The following is a 14853-nucleotide window of genomic DNA, read 5'->3' as shown; positions in this document are numbered from 1 at the left end:
GGGGAACTGTCGAAGGCTGACTCTGCATTAATGCTTAAAGCAAACTGTCTCTACGGCCTCTCTCTCTCTCTCTCTCTCTGTCTCTCTCTCTCTGTGCTCTATCCCTCTGTCTCTCTGTCTCTCTCTCTCTCTGTCTCTCTCTCTCTCTCCCCCCCCCCCCCCCCACATCTGGCTCCCCCCTTGTTGTCGAGTCATGATGACACCAAGGCCACACAGTGAATCCCCCCCCCCTTCAGATAATATGGGTTAGAACTCCTCGCCCTATCAATCACACTAAACAAACGTGTGTGTGTGTGTGTGTGTGTGTGTGTGTGTGTGTGTGTGTGTGTGTGTGTGTGTGTGTGTGTGTGTGTGTGTGTGTGTGTGTGTGTGTGTGTGTGTGTGTGTGTGTGTGTGTGTGTGTGTGCGTGTGTGCGCGTACACACACACATACACACACGTATAAATAAACACATACACACACACACACACACGTGTAAGAGATGGGGCGGTGTCCATAGGCCATGCACACACACACACACACACACACACACACACACACACACACACACACACACACACACACACACACACACACACACACACACACACACACACACACACAGCCTGTGACATGTGGCTCACTTCACCGGGGGGGGGGAGGGGCAGCTCGCCACCCCCAGCCTCTGCCTCTCCTCCTCCCCCTCCCCCCCCCTCCCTTCCGTCTCCTCCTCTCCTCTCAGTCTCTCCTCCTCCCCTCAGTCTATAGAGAGGGCGAGAGAGAGAGAGAGAGAGCGCGAGAGAGCGAGAGAGAGAGAGCGAGCGAGCGCGAGCGTGGCGGTGGCTTGCAGCATCGTGCGAAGATGTGAGGACCGGAGGACTAGCACCTGGAGAAACAGTCTGTCCCGTGTGTCTCTCTGTCTGTCTGTGTGTCTCTCTGTGTGTGTGTGTGTCTGCTTGTCCGCCCCGGCTGGCTGGCTGGCTGTCTGGCTGGCTGGCTGTCTGCCTGTCTCTCCCTCCGCCAGCATGCTGAGGAAGCTGGTTTGTCGGCGCATCTGCTCTTGTAAGCCGCTGGATGATGTGTGTGTGTGTGTGTGTGTGTGTGGGGGTGGGGGGGGGGGGGAGGGGGTGCATGGGGAGACGCATGGACGCATGGCGGTGGGGGGGGGGGAGGAGAGAGAGAGAGAGGGAGAGAGTGAGAGAGAGGTATGGGATCGCGGTCGGTAGTCAGCGATGAGCTGCATGCGTCGCAAGCGCTGTTACAGCCTCCTGCATTTTAAAGAGCGAGCGGGAGAGAGAGAGAGGGAGGGAGAGAGACGCATGTAAATACCGGTGTCTGCGTGTGTGTGGGGGAGGGGGTGGGGGGGGAGGGGGGGAGTATGACACCACGCCGGTGCGATGCCTTGCTTCGGGGGAGAATGCCCCGCCTGCACAGCGCACAAGAGGCTGGGGCTGGGGCTACGCCGGTTGAGGTCAGCCCCAAGCACACCCCGGGTGTCCGGGAAAAGGGGGGCTGCGTCAGCGCTAGCGGAGAGAGAGGGTGCAAGAGCGCTTGTTTTGTTTGTCTGCGCCGGGGCGGGAAGTCCAGCGGCAGAACGCCGGCTCTGCTGTCACGTTGTATGTTGTCGTTTGCAGCAGTGGCGGCGATTGTGGCGGCGGAGGTGGTGGTGGCGGTGGTCTGTTTATTATTGTTGTCGTTTTGCAAAAGGCTTGGGAACACAGCAGCTGATACTGGGCTGATGCTGGTTTTGGTTTGTTTGTGACTGGGTTCTGCTTTGGTGTTTATTTCTGCTTGTTGTTGTTGTCGTCGTCGTCGTTGCTATGAGGAATCGCTGCTGCTGGGGTCCTGTGGCGCGGTGGCACGTCCTGTCCAGTGGACGGCACGCGGTGCCTATCCAGAGCATCTCAGCATGTTGTGACCGCGAGGTCGTTCGGGTCGTTCCGAAGCACACCTGATCACTTATTTAACTTGCTCAAGTTTCCATTTAGTATCCTTTTAGTCGCGGGACTGTAACTCGCACCCCCCCCCCCCCCCATCACTGGGCTGAGCATGCGTGACACTCCACTCAAGGTTGCAGCGCCGGTGTAGGAGGGGAGGGGGTGTCTCGTCCGCCCCTCTGTGTGACTGGTGTGTGTGATCCTGCAATGATTATGTGCATGTGCTTAGTACACACCTTTTAATAATTCATGAGGATGGTGGGGCTGGACTTGTGGATTCCTCCAGGGGCGGGGTGAAGGAGGGAGGGAGAAAGGAAGGGTGGAGAGGGGGGGGAGGGTTAATCTGGTGTCCGGTTATCCCCCCCCCCCCCCCCCCATGCAGTAGACACTTCCACATGCGTTTCCTCGTGTCTTCTGAGCAAGGGGTGATGGGGGGGATAGGCTTAAGAGTCCAGTGTCCAGTGTGTCCCTCCTTACGGGGAGACTCACAGCGAGTCCTCGCTGGACAAAGCGAAACCGTGGCGTCAGCGTTAGCGTCAATGTCAACTCCCATGAGGCTGACTAGTCAACGCGGTGCACAGCAAGGAGGGAGACAAGATGGTGTCCGGACCACACTAGAAGCCGTGCTCAGCTGTTGTTCCTGATCCACCATGGCCTTTTGAGTTGTTTTAAATAAAACAAAAGCCAGGCCACCGCACCGCATCAATTGAGCTTTTTGCCTTCGGGGAAATGTCTATATTATTTATGTTTGAATGATCCGCCTTCAACTTTGTTCTTTCTCTGTGTGCTGGTAATCATGGACCCACAATGTGGTAGCATCAGGAGCAGATAGTGATAGCCCTGCTGTGTTAGCTCTGTGCTAGCATCAGGACCAGATAGTGATAGCCCTGTGTTAGCTCTGTGCTAGCATCAGGACCAGATAGTGATGGTCCTGGTGTTAGCTCTGTGCTAGCATCAGGACCAGATAGTGATGGTCCTGGTAGTACGTTACATAGTACATTTGTGTGAACTCTTGAGCGTACCTGTGGACACTGCAACATATGCTGCTTTTTGGAATTTTAATTCAATAGAAATTGTAGCCTTAAAGGAGCTGATTGCATAACGTTATAATGCTTGTTATTATTTTGGGAGGGGTTCCCTCTATGTATTCCCTCTGGTGGTAAGACGCCTTGAAAGGGAATCCAGGCCACATAACCCCTACAATATGGGAGCTGGCTTTGCCTTGAGCCGTTCAAGTGCGTCCAATGGACACATATAGCCTTCTTCAGTGTTGTTGTCTTGTAGGACTGTACCATCTCCAAGGTAACGGCTTTCAAATGACAATCAGCATGTGGGCGCAGCGCAGCGTGCCGACTGAAATCGCTCCCCTCGCCCGACCACGCGCACAATTACCCGCTCGTAACGCACGCATTACACTCTGCACACGCAGCAAGTCCGCTCGAACCGGCACTCATTTCCCATTATCTCAAAAGCGGTGCCAAAAGCCTCTCTTCGGCCGTGCTAACGCCGCAAAAGCCTCCATTTATATACGACGGGGCGGTAAATCAAACCTGTGGCGGTTGCCCAAGAACGCAACACACACACAAGCTTCTTCTTCTTCTCCAGAAAAAGACCGAGGAGCCTTTCAAGAGACCCGGCCGCCGCCGCCGCCCCCGAGTGGGCGCGTGCGGGACCATGAGACCCGTTTGACATTCGCAGCGTTCCCTGGCCCGTCGTCAAGCGTCGCCATCAAAGCTCTTGATTGTCCGGGCCCTCTGACTGGGGGCCCCTGTCTCCTCTTCTCCTTGCTCGCCACCTCCGCGCTCACTCACTCCCTTTTCCTTTCCTCTCCCCCCTCTCTCCCTCCAGATAAGAACTTTGACGAGGATGACTCTGTGGACGGGGGCCGCTCCGCGTCGTCTTCAAAGGCCGCGTCCGTGTCCGGGAGGAAGGCGGTGAGCATGGGGTCCTTCCGGAAGCCCAGCTCGGGCTCCAGCGCCAAGTCCACAGGTCAGACGCTAACCCCATCGCTGCTCAGTTTAGCGGGCTACACCACTAGTTGCCGCACACCGTCATTTGCTACCTACTGTTTCCTGTAGCTCTCACACTGTAGACTGCTGCCCTGCTTAGCCTCCGCTTCGTGAAGGTGGATTTATACTACTCCGTAAAGTGCTGCGCGTAGACACGGAGAGCCGTCTCCGACGACGGAGAGCCTGTCGCAGACCCCTCTCCGTTAGCTCTACGTGCGCATTCCAATGTTTTTGAACTCCGGCTTTAACTCCGGCTCTGTGATTGGTCCTCCAACAAAATCATTTCCGGAATCACTTTCCCCCGGTTTGACTTTGCACCTTTATTTACTTTGTACATTGTGTACTTTGCACATTAAGGACTAGTAAACCACCAAATAAGATTTGAAAAGCTTTTTGACGTTTATTTTCAACACTATTTACACGAGTAGTATTCAGCATATAAGATCGATCGGGCGGCGAATTGCGTCGCGTATCCCGACATCCCGACGGAGAACTGCGAACGCTCGAGGGGTCTCCGTAGTTACGGAGTCGGATTACGGATAACGGATACGGAGTAGTATACTTTCACCTTTAGCCGTAGCACCTCTTAGCCACTACAACATGACCACCTGCGGCATCGTTAGCCACAATGCTATTAGCCGCTACACCACTAGCCACTGCTCAACTACACACACAGCGTTATTTGCTATATTGAAGTTTCCAGGGTGTTCACAGTAAGGTCTTTGTTGATTGGCTCCTCAGGGAAAGATGCGACCAGCGCTGGGGCCGTGGACGAGGAAGACTTCCTCCGAGCCTTTGAAGATGTTCCCACCGTGCAGGTACACACACACACACGCACGAGCGCGCACACGCACACAGATACAGACACACACACATGCACACAGACACACACACACACACACACACACAGATACAGACACACACACAGATACAGACACACACACAGATACACACACAAACACACAGATACAGACACACACACACACATACAGAGACACACACACACACACATACACAGCCACACACACACAAACAGCCACACACATGCACACAGTCACACTTTTTAAATTGCAGGCAATTCTCAGATTCTTCTTCTGGTTCAACAATCGCTGTCTTGTTAGTTAGCATAACACGCGTGTTATGATAAAAAAAAAAAAATCCATCTGAAATCCTGAACATCCTGTGCGGGCGTCTGTCCTCAGCTGCACTCCAACAGAGAGATGGAGGAGGCCATGACCAAGATCCGGGACGTGCTGTCGGACGACAAGCGAGACTGGGAGCTACGCGTCGCCGCCGTAAGCTAACGCCCGGCTAACATTTACACACCTCACAATGCCCCGCCCAGACACTGTGCTATACGGATTGCTACCGCTAACATGCTAACCTAGCCGAACCTACTATACTGTAAAGCCCAAACACTATACTATACGTACAGCTACAGCTAACACGCTAACCTAGCCCACCTACTACACTGTAAAAGCCCAAACACTATACTGTACGTACGGCTACGGCTAACATGCTAGCCTAGCCCACCTGCTACACTGTAAAGCCCAAACAATATACTATACGTACAGCTACGGCTAACATGCTAGCCTAGCCCACCTGCTACACTGTAAAGCCCAAACACTATACTATATCTACAGCTACAGCTAACATGCCTTAACTGGACTATACTAGTGAAGGTTAAAGGCCCCATGTTACACCACCAGGTGTGCTGCGTGTGATTAGCCGTTACAAGCCGTTTTGAAAATCTGCCTCTTCTGACATCACAACATCACACTTGCCGGTATAATATGTCACCTTTAAGCCTGCTCGCCGTGCACACACACACACACACACATAGAAGCAGACCCACAATCAAGTGTAATGAACAACGCCTCTGTGAACGGGATCCATTCAAAGCCCCGCCCCCCCCTCTCCCACCTATGCCCCGCCCCCTGCCCCCCCCCCCCCCCCCCAGCTGAGGAAGGTGCGGTCGCTGCTGCTGGCCGGCGCGCTGGACTTCGACGGCTTCCCCCAGCAGCTGCGGCTCATGGAGGCGGCGTTCAAGCTGTCGGCCAAGGACCTGCGGTCGCAGGTGGTGAGGGAGGCCTGCATCACGCTGGGGTGAGGACGCGCGCACACACACGCGCACGCACACACACGTGCACAGACGCACACACACACCAGACGGAGACACACATACGCACGCACGCACGCACATACACACACGCGCATATGCATACACACACACGCACAGACACACACACACACACACACACAGAGACACACACGGAGACACACATACGCACGGAGACACACACACGCACGGACACGCACACGCACACACACAGTAAACAATACGATGATAGATAACCAAGTTGTAAAGGTGTGACCTAATTCGATGTGTTTCCTGCTTTGTTATTGAATCAGCAAATACTTTTGCATAGTTACCTTCGTTTAGTTTGATTTATTTTTATTATCTTTGTTGGGAGTTATTTGGAGTTATCTCATCTCATCTAGTTCATCTGATCTTAGTTAAGCCTGTGTTGTCTTCTGTTCTATTATCATGGTTAAGTTTAGCCTTAACCTGAGTCAAACCTAGTTTATCTTAGGTTAAGTTTAGCCTTAACCTGATTCAAACCTAGTTCATCTTCTGTCGCGTCACCTTAACCTCAGTTCCGCTGACGGTAGTTCACCTTTGCTCTGGTGCGTCTCGTCTCTTCTCCTCGTCTCCCATTGGTCGCCGGGCAGCCACCTGTCCCTGTTGCTGGGCGGCGGGTTCGACCACGCCGCCGAGGCCACCATACCCGTGCTGCTCAACCTCCTCCCCAACAGCGCCAAGATCATGGCCACCTCGGGCGCGGCGGCCGTCCGCATCATCCTCAAAGTGAGTGACGCGTCAAGGAATGTTCCGGATCTTTTGGGGGGGGGGGGGGGGGGGGTGCAGTTATTTTCCACTCACCCAAAGTCCAAAGAAAAGGAGCCCCTGCCGCTTCGCTCAATTCGGGCGCTCGATTGGAACCAAGTTAGCGTTTGACGGAGTTAGCCGAAAGCAATGGAAGCGGATGAGATGGACTAGCTCGTTAGTGAAGGGAGGGTTAAAAAGGCTCCATTTCGGTGTCTCTTGGGTTTTGTGTGAATCTAATGACAAAAACAACAACATCTTCATTGTTTTAAGAGTTTGGTGAAAAGCTAACCTGGTTGATTAGAGCCCCGTTCTTAGTATTTGACTATGGGTAGGTGAAAAATAACTAATAATAACTAGTAACGCATCCTCATTCCAAATTAATCTACCTATTTGCGATTTGCGTACAGTGGAGGAAACTAGTGTAGTGTCCTTTAGTATCCTAGTATTCAGTACTACAAGTACTACTACATTTGTTATACTGTTTGTTTAATGCTTGATTTTTATTATATGTATCGTTTTTTTTTAGCAGTTTTATTATTGAGTATTATTCCTGTGATTGTGATCCTCACGATCGGCTAGTATGCCTGCTGACTGCGGCGTGTTCCCCCGCAGCACACCCACTACCCGCGCCTCATCCCCGTCATCTGCACCCACTGCGTCTGCAAGACCGTGGCCATCCGGAGGTGAGGCGTCCATCATCACACCTCCTGTGATTTACAGGTGGAGGCGGGGGGGGGGGGGGGGGGGGGGGAGGGGGGGGGTTGTGGTCGTGACCACGGCAACGCGCGGCTCCGTCTGACTCTCACGCTGATTGCCGTTGCCGTTTGTTCGCAGGAAATGCTTCGAGTTCCTGGACATCATGTTGCAGGATTGGCAGAGCAGCTCTCTGGAGAGGTGAGAAACAGTACTTTATTAAGTGTGTATATGCATACATATATATATATATGTATTAGATGTATGATCCTATGTATATGGTCTGTGAACCTTTTAGCAATCTTGCGACTCGGTTTCGATCTCTTGATGATCTGAATCCTGATTTGATTCAGAACTGGTTCACGATGTGAAAAGTTACGTCAACTGATACTAATGTAAACGCACAAAAAATAGAATAGATTCAGAACCATAGAAGATAAGAGTCCCTCTTACTGATAACTTTTCCAACCGTTTTTAACTGGATGTGTTTCTTCGCTAAAAGCTACCGCTTTTTTGGAGCCTCACACTGTAAACAAAAGAAACGGCTTGGTTTCATTGTAGACGGCAGAATGACGTAAGCCAGCAGGGCTAACAGGGGTCAGCTGGTGGCTGATAAGGGGAGCAGCATGCTATTGCTATTGTCTCTTTTATTGTGTCACTGGGAAGTCCAGTCTATTCGAATAGCCCTTCATCACCGTTACTGTCTCAAAGGCCATGTACAACCACACCCTTTAACCACACCCTTCATCACCGTTACTGTCTCAAAGGGGCACCACAGGCCATGGTTAACCACCCCCCCCCCCCTCCCTAAGCCTAGCCCCCCCAAAAGAACAATAAGACAAGTCCCTTAATTATCAAGGGCTGAACCTTGATGAGACGGCATCGCCGCTAAAACATCAATGAACGCTACGCTCGCTGAGCAGGCGAACGGGAAACCGGCCCGGGTCTTAGCTCAGCAGTTTCCATGGCGATGCCCGGTGGAAGATGGGCGGGGCTCTCATTGTGTGTCTGGGCGATCTGCTTCCTGTCCCTCAGGCCTCGCGTCTGAAACCCGATGCGCTCTGCTTTCATCAGGGGAACTCTCCGCTTCGTCTCAGCTATCGATTTCCCACCGCCCCCCTCCCGTGTGTGTGTGTGTGTGTGTGTGTGTGTGTGTGTGTGTGTGTGTGTGTGTGTGTGTGTGTGTGTGTGTGTGTGCGTGTGCGCGTGCGTGCATGCTCAGGGATGCATAAAGACCTCCCGACTGGAGGGTTGTTCATTAGGTGTGTGTGTGTGTGTGTGTGTGGACGTTGCTATTATGCCTGGCACACACACTAGAGGCATTATTTCATTTAGAAAACGTGAGGGACCACACACCTAACGATGGATGAAGACACGTTAAACTGTTTAGGTCGTTAACTGTGTAGAAGGATGGCGTGCTATGCTTTTGCCAACACAGCACAACACATACTACACATTATATCCCCCAACAACCCAGTCCTGATTATTAAAGCCGTAATTCTCGCAAAAAGATAATTGCAATCTTGCAATCAAAAACGCGTTTGAAGCGGAAACGAATGAGTGGCTTTCGACGAAGTCCTGGAGCGAGGGCTATATTTTTGCAAATCCTTCAGCCTTTCAGCTCTGCCGTCATGGCTTCTGTTGTGATTACCAGTCAGCGTGTGCTCCCAATTGGCTATCGTCCATCCCACGTGACAATCCATACACTCTGTTCTCTGCCGTCCTGGGGCTTCATCCCCAATGCTACAGAATACCGGGCTGTTTATGCTGCATGGCAGCATAGACAATGCATGCAAGATAATAAACAGCGGTGACCTAAATATGGGAGAGCTTGAAGCCCTGTCCGTTCTGCTCTGCTTTTCCCTCGTCGTACATTTCTGCTCACACATACAAAATAAAGATAATAGATTTTGATAATCTTTATAGATCAAACAACATTGATGGGGATGGTTAATGCTTTTTGATCAGTCGATGAAATTCTAGAATCAATCAACTTAAAGGATAAATAAAGGAGGATATTGCCGCCAGTGCTAAACATTTGCTCAACATGTGCTAGCCTCAACATTCATCACAGAAGCAGCACAAACAAATGTTTTGTGTACGGTACAATACGCACTCTGTTCATGCACACTGCTGTGGGGACACCAACTCCAGTTTGGATTTGTCCTCAATAAGTGTGTGTGCGCGCGCGTGTGCGTGCGCGTGTGTGTTTATTTCTGTCCCGCAGACATGCAGCCGTTGTCATGGACACCATCAAGAAAGGGGTTCACGACGCAGACTCCGAGGCCCGCTCTTTTGCCAGGAAGTAAGTCGGCCAATCGGGAATCAGGAATGTGATGGACTCAGAGACGGCCACGAAACGTCTTTCGCGGCGTCTCCTACGTCGGTGACCTTGACATGGCCACAATGTTATTGGAGCCTCTAGGATTCCAGCTGGTGCTGTGGCTACGATATGATTGGATTACACATTTCTTAGGATTATTGATTGGAAGTTAAGATGTGGCAGATTTCAGCGGTTGCTGGCAGCTACCCCAAAAACACCTAAATCGCAGCTTCCCTGAGGTACGATAACATCCTTTATTAAATCGCGTATGAACGGAGTATCAGAAGTAGCTTGGCTCCGCCCGCCTCCGTACTTCCGCTCAATTTTCCTTCAGTACTACGTCTGGATTTGCGGTATTTTCGCAGGTTTTCTGCAGCCAACTTTTTGGCCGTCCAATCAGCAAACAGAGGGAGTGGCTGAGAACATTGACGTTGAGGTTGTGCGCTAGTTTGAGTTGTAAACGTCAAACGTCAGCGATTGGTTATGGCAGATCCAGAGCGGCACTGGGGCCGATCTAATAGTTTCAAACTCCAGCAGACACCCGCCTTCAAGTGAGTTAACGTGTTGTCAACGGAGAAAGGTCCAGACTCTCTGTGCAAATGAAATGAAGTACGAGATGATGGTAGGACCAGGCTATTTCAGAAGAGGACGCACTCTGTGACTTTGGGAGTGCTTAGAGGTCACTCTTAACTGCGTTAGGAATATTATATCAACATTCCCCTCCGGTGGAATGACCCCCAACGCACAGCGTCACGGAACACTCTGAGGGGGTAAAGAGCTAATACGATAACAAAATCTATTTCCATTAATTTCCACTGGGACGGCACCAAGGTCGCACCCGCTGTTAGTTAATGGATCAGAAAGTGGTGGCAGGTGTGTGTGTGATGTCACCTGGCGCTGTGACGTCACAGCGCGGTCCGTCCCCACAGTGGAGAAGTAGGCGGGGCCCTTTCCCGTAGAGAGAAACCAATCATCGTCAGTGATCATTATCCGCGTGTTCATGAGCTACCTTGTTGACCTGGCCCGCCCTCTCTCTGTGCTGTGGCGGTCGATATGGCCACCGGAACAAATGGCTTAATGGAGCCATGGAGGATTTTCAGTGCGTGCGCATCCCAGTAGAACACACTATTTATACGTAGGCCTATTTTGTAGAAAGCTACGGTTTCATGGAATAACCGCTTATTATCGTCGCTTATTGACGATCGACGCGTCAGATAGTGGAAAAAGACGCAAAAGTTCACCAAATGCAATCCTAGGCAAGGCAAGGCAACTTTATTTATATAGCACTTTTCATACACAAGGCAGACTCAAAGTGCTTCACATATAAACATTGTCATACGATAAAAGAAAATAATAGATAAGTAAAAAGTAAAATAGATAGAAAATAAAGGCAAAGTTAAAAAAAAAAAGAGTTAAAAAAATCCTAACCCAATTATATGCTTTAACTTTGTTCATTATTTGTGGTTAGACGTTTTATCGAACCTGTATCCGCCGGGGTCAGTGTGATGAGTCCCCGGCTGACCTCTTATCTGTGCCCTGTGGCTCGCCGTCGGCAGGTGCTACTGGAGCTACCACGGCCACTTCAGCCAGGAGGCGGAGCTTCTGTTCCAGGGCCTGGAGTCGTCCTATCAGAAGGCCCTGCAGGCGCACCTGAAGAGCGGCGACAGCCAGGCCTCGCTGCCGGCCTCCGACCGCTCGTCCTCCTCCTCCCAGGAGAGTCTCAAGTAAGGCCGCGCCCCCTCGGCGCCGTCGCTACGGTGACCGCAGGGTTTACGTTTTTTTTGTTGTTGTTTTTGTACAGTTTAGGGTCAGTGGTGGTTGTTCAGGGAAAGAAGACGCAGACTTGTGGAAATGAAAAGTGTGTGTGTGTGTGTGTGTGTGTGTGTGTGTGTGTGTGTGTCCCGCCGTGCTACAATTCTTACCAGCTTTTATAATATCAAGTCATGATCTTTTTTCACTGCACTCCCATCTAGTTGTCTTTTTCTCCGAGAGAGACAGTCTGTCTCTGTCTCTATTTCTGTCTCTCTCTCTTTCTCTCTCTCTCTCTCTGTCTCACTCTCGCTTTCGACCTCCCTCTCACTCTCCCTCTCTCTAATGCGAGGCCTGGTATTGACAGCTGATTGATCGTGGCCCCATCATGTCACCCTAACGGAGCCGGCGAGTTGATCTTTCTGTGTCACATCAGCCTGGAGCCAGACTGATACAGGGCTGTGGAGCTGATGGGTCCGGGACTTATCTCAGATTAAAGCACACTAGCGGTCTGGCTAGTGACTCTCCTGGTCTCACTGAAACCCCTGTCACCAATATCATTGGTCGAAATAACCTCGTTGTTCCAAATCTGCCTGAGAGCCTGAGAGCATTTCTCGTCAGGGCACCTTCCATGAACGTAACCAATAGCAATATAGCATTTTTGCTCTTTGTGTGAGGACACCGTTTGCAAAGAACTTGAATGGCATTCACTGTTTTTTAATCCATAAACGCTGTACTGATGTGCACATTGAATAGTGAATGTGTTCATAAACTGTGCGTGTGTTATTTACAGTGTGTGCGTGCGTGCGTGTGTGTGCTACTTACAGTTTGTATGTATACATTATTGTATGTATTACTCAGCCCTGTGTCTGACTCTGTGTTTCGTGTCCCCAGTCGACCTCTCACCGTGAAGAGCTCTGCGGGCAGCAGCGGGACCCGAGGTACCAATAACTATCCTCATACACAATCTATAGAACGACCTATATATGGAAATAACTCTACATGCACAAACAGCACTGCAACCTCCCCTCACCAGGTGCTCCACACACAGCCAGTCATTTGTTGCTGCTGTGGCGTAGACTTGAGAGTTTTATGGCGCACTCACACTAGGCCATCTGTACCGTGCCCGAGTACGTTTGCCCCCTAAAGTCTAGATCGTTGTAATTATATATGTATAATTCAGAGAGCTGACCGGGCGATGTGAGTGATGACGCTTTCAACAACAATGGCTGCGCCCGTGGAGAGATTTATTTTCTCTGTATTTGTAACACGTTGGTCATTTTAATGTCGATTTGAAATGCTCTTACACACTTGATTACAGTGCTACTTTATTCCGGCCACTAATGCATGCATTGCACGGTCTCGCTGTGCGTGCGATACAATGTGAAGTTGTGTTGTCCGTTTTTCGAGCTGGTTTGCTAAAGAGGCTAATGTAGCTAACAATAACAATGACTAGCCGATGACGTGACACGATCACAAAGACGAACGAGAACGCTATAACAGGAAATGACGTCACAAGTGAAACTCTGAAGGCTGGTGTCCAAGGCATCTGGAACACACCATAACTTGGCCTTCTCCCGCCAATCCTAAACCCTCCACGATGGTCACTCCCACTCACCTTTGTCACCTTAGTATTCACCACCCACAATGCAATGCAATGCCTAAAATGAAGTTTCTCTCCATCTTTACGAGTGTAACGCCGTCGTGTGTGTGTGTGTGTGTGTGTGTGTGTGTGTGTGTGTGTGTGTGTGTGTGTGTGTGTGTGTGTGTGTGTGTGTGTGTGTGTGTGTGTGTGTGTGTGTGTGTGTGTGTGTGTGTGTGTGTGTGTGTCCGTCCCGCCAGCCAAACCCGGACAGGCCTCCCGCCCCCCCCACGGCGCCGCCCCCCCCCGCCTCTCTGCAGCGTTCCCGTAGCGACGTGGACGTCAACGCCACCGCCACCGCCACCGCCCGGACGCGGCTGGCCGCCGCCCCCTCCGCCGCCCCCTTTAGCTCCGCCTCCGCCCTGCCGCCGGGGTCCTACGCCTCGCTAGGTGAGTGCACGCACACACACGCACACACACGCACACACAGACACATGCACACAGACACATGCACACGCACACTAAGGGTGTAACGATACACACAAGTCACGGTTCGGTACGTACTTCGGTTTTTAAGTCGCGGTTCGGTATGTTTTTCGGTACAGCAGTTTTTATTCTTTTATTTTTTATTAAACAATTTGATTTATTAAATTGTATCAAACAAATGCCTAACACACAAATGAAAATGCATCAAATACAATTGAGGATAAAAACACTGTAAAGTCCAGGACTTATTTCCATTGTGGTCCTCAACACAAAACATCAGGACAAGACGAGACACTCACAGTGTCAGAGTGTCACAGAGTGTGTGATAATCAATAAAAACACACACACACACACACACACACACACACACACACACACACACACACACACACACACACACACACACACACACACACACACACACACACACAGTCTATAAACACATTCACTATTCAATGTGAAACGGGTGCTTGCCACCTATCCACATTATAGATAAAAGATATGGAAGATAACCCATTCCCCTGGCATACTGTGATCGGCAATTCACCAATCAAGATTTTGGTGATCGGTATTCTGTGATCGAGCCCAAAAATGCTTATCAGAGTATCTCTAGTATTAACACATGTATTAACGCATGTATGAACGCATGTATGAACACTCTGCACCGCACTGGGGTCGCCTCTGTGTCGCCTGACCTCTGACCTCTGACCCCTTAACCCCTTAACCCCTCAACCCCTTAACCCCTTAACCACCTGTATCTCTTCCACCCCGTCCCCCCCCTACCCCGCCTCTCAGATGACTCGTGGTCTCCTAAGGTGGAGGGGGGTAAGCTGTGCTGCGTTGTGTTGTGTGTCCTTCAAATGCAAAGGGGGGGGGGGTCTTCTCCCAGGTCCTCAGTCGGCCTCTGTGTGTGTGTGTGTGTGTGTGTGTGTGTGTGTGTGTGTGTGTTAATCTAAGTCAGTATTGACACGTTGGTCACATGTCATAAAGAGTCTGCATGGACACTGTCGCTGCATGGTGTATCCGTCTCTTCATTCTTTGCATTCAGTAAACGATAAAACCGGTTGAATCTGGTTTCACACATGGAGCCAGATTGAACTGGTTTGAGTGCGGACAGTGGTCAGATGAGAGCAGCAGGGCCGGCCCCAGAGGGCCACAGGACCTGACCACAGAGCCTCAGGGCCCCCAAACTAGGCCAGTACAA

General features: G+C 51.0%; 1 protein-coding gene across 1 annotated transcript in view; it reads left to right on the top strand.

Moving 5' to 3' along the window:
* The window catches only part of LOC311369718 (CLIP-associating protein 1-B-like), a 47885-nt gene that overhangs the window by 15459 nt on the left and 17573 nt on the right, over positions 1-14853 (top strand). The window contains 13 exon segments of the mRNA XM_084487933.1: positions 3766-3906; positions 4668-4744; positions 5129-5221; positions 5887-6032; positions 6660-6795; positions 7429-7499; positions 7651-7710; positions 9737-9814; positions 11389-11556; positions 12476-12522; positions 13424-13439; positions 13441-13613; positions 14445-14464. Coding sequence (XP_084344059.1) covers positions 3766-3906; positions 4668-4744; positions 5129-5221; positions 5887-6032; positions 6660-6795; positions 7429-7499; positions 7651-7710; positions 9737-9814; positions 11389-11556; positions 12476-12522; positions 13424-13439; positions 13441-13613; positions 14445-14464 — 1226 coding nt within the window.

Source organism: Micromesistius poutassou (assembly GCF_964030765.1).
Source record: "Micromesistius poutassou genome assembly, chromosome: 24".
Lineage (NCBI taxonomy): Eukaryota > Metazoa > Chordata > Actinopteri > Gadiformes > Gadidae > Micromesistius > Micromesistius poutassou.
Note: the sequence above shows the minus strand (reverse complement) of the source record. Positions and strands in the feature narration are given on the sequence as shown.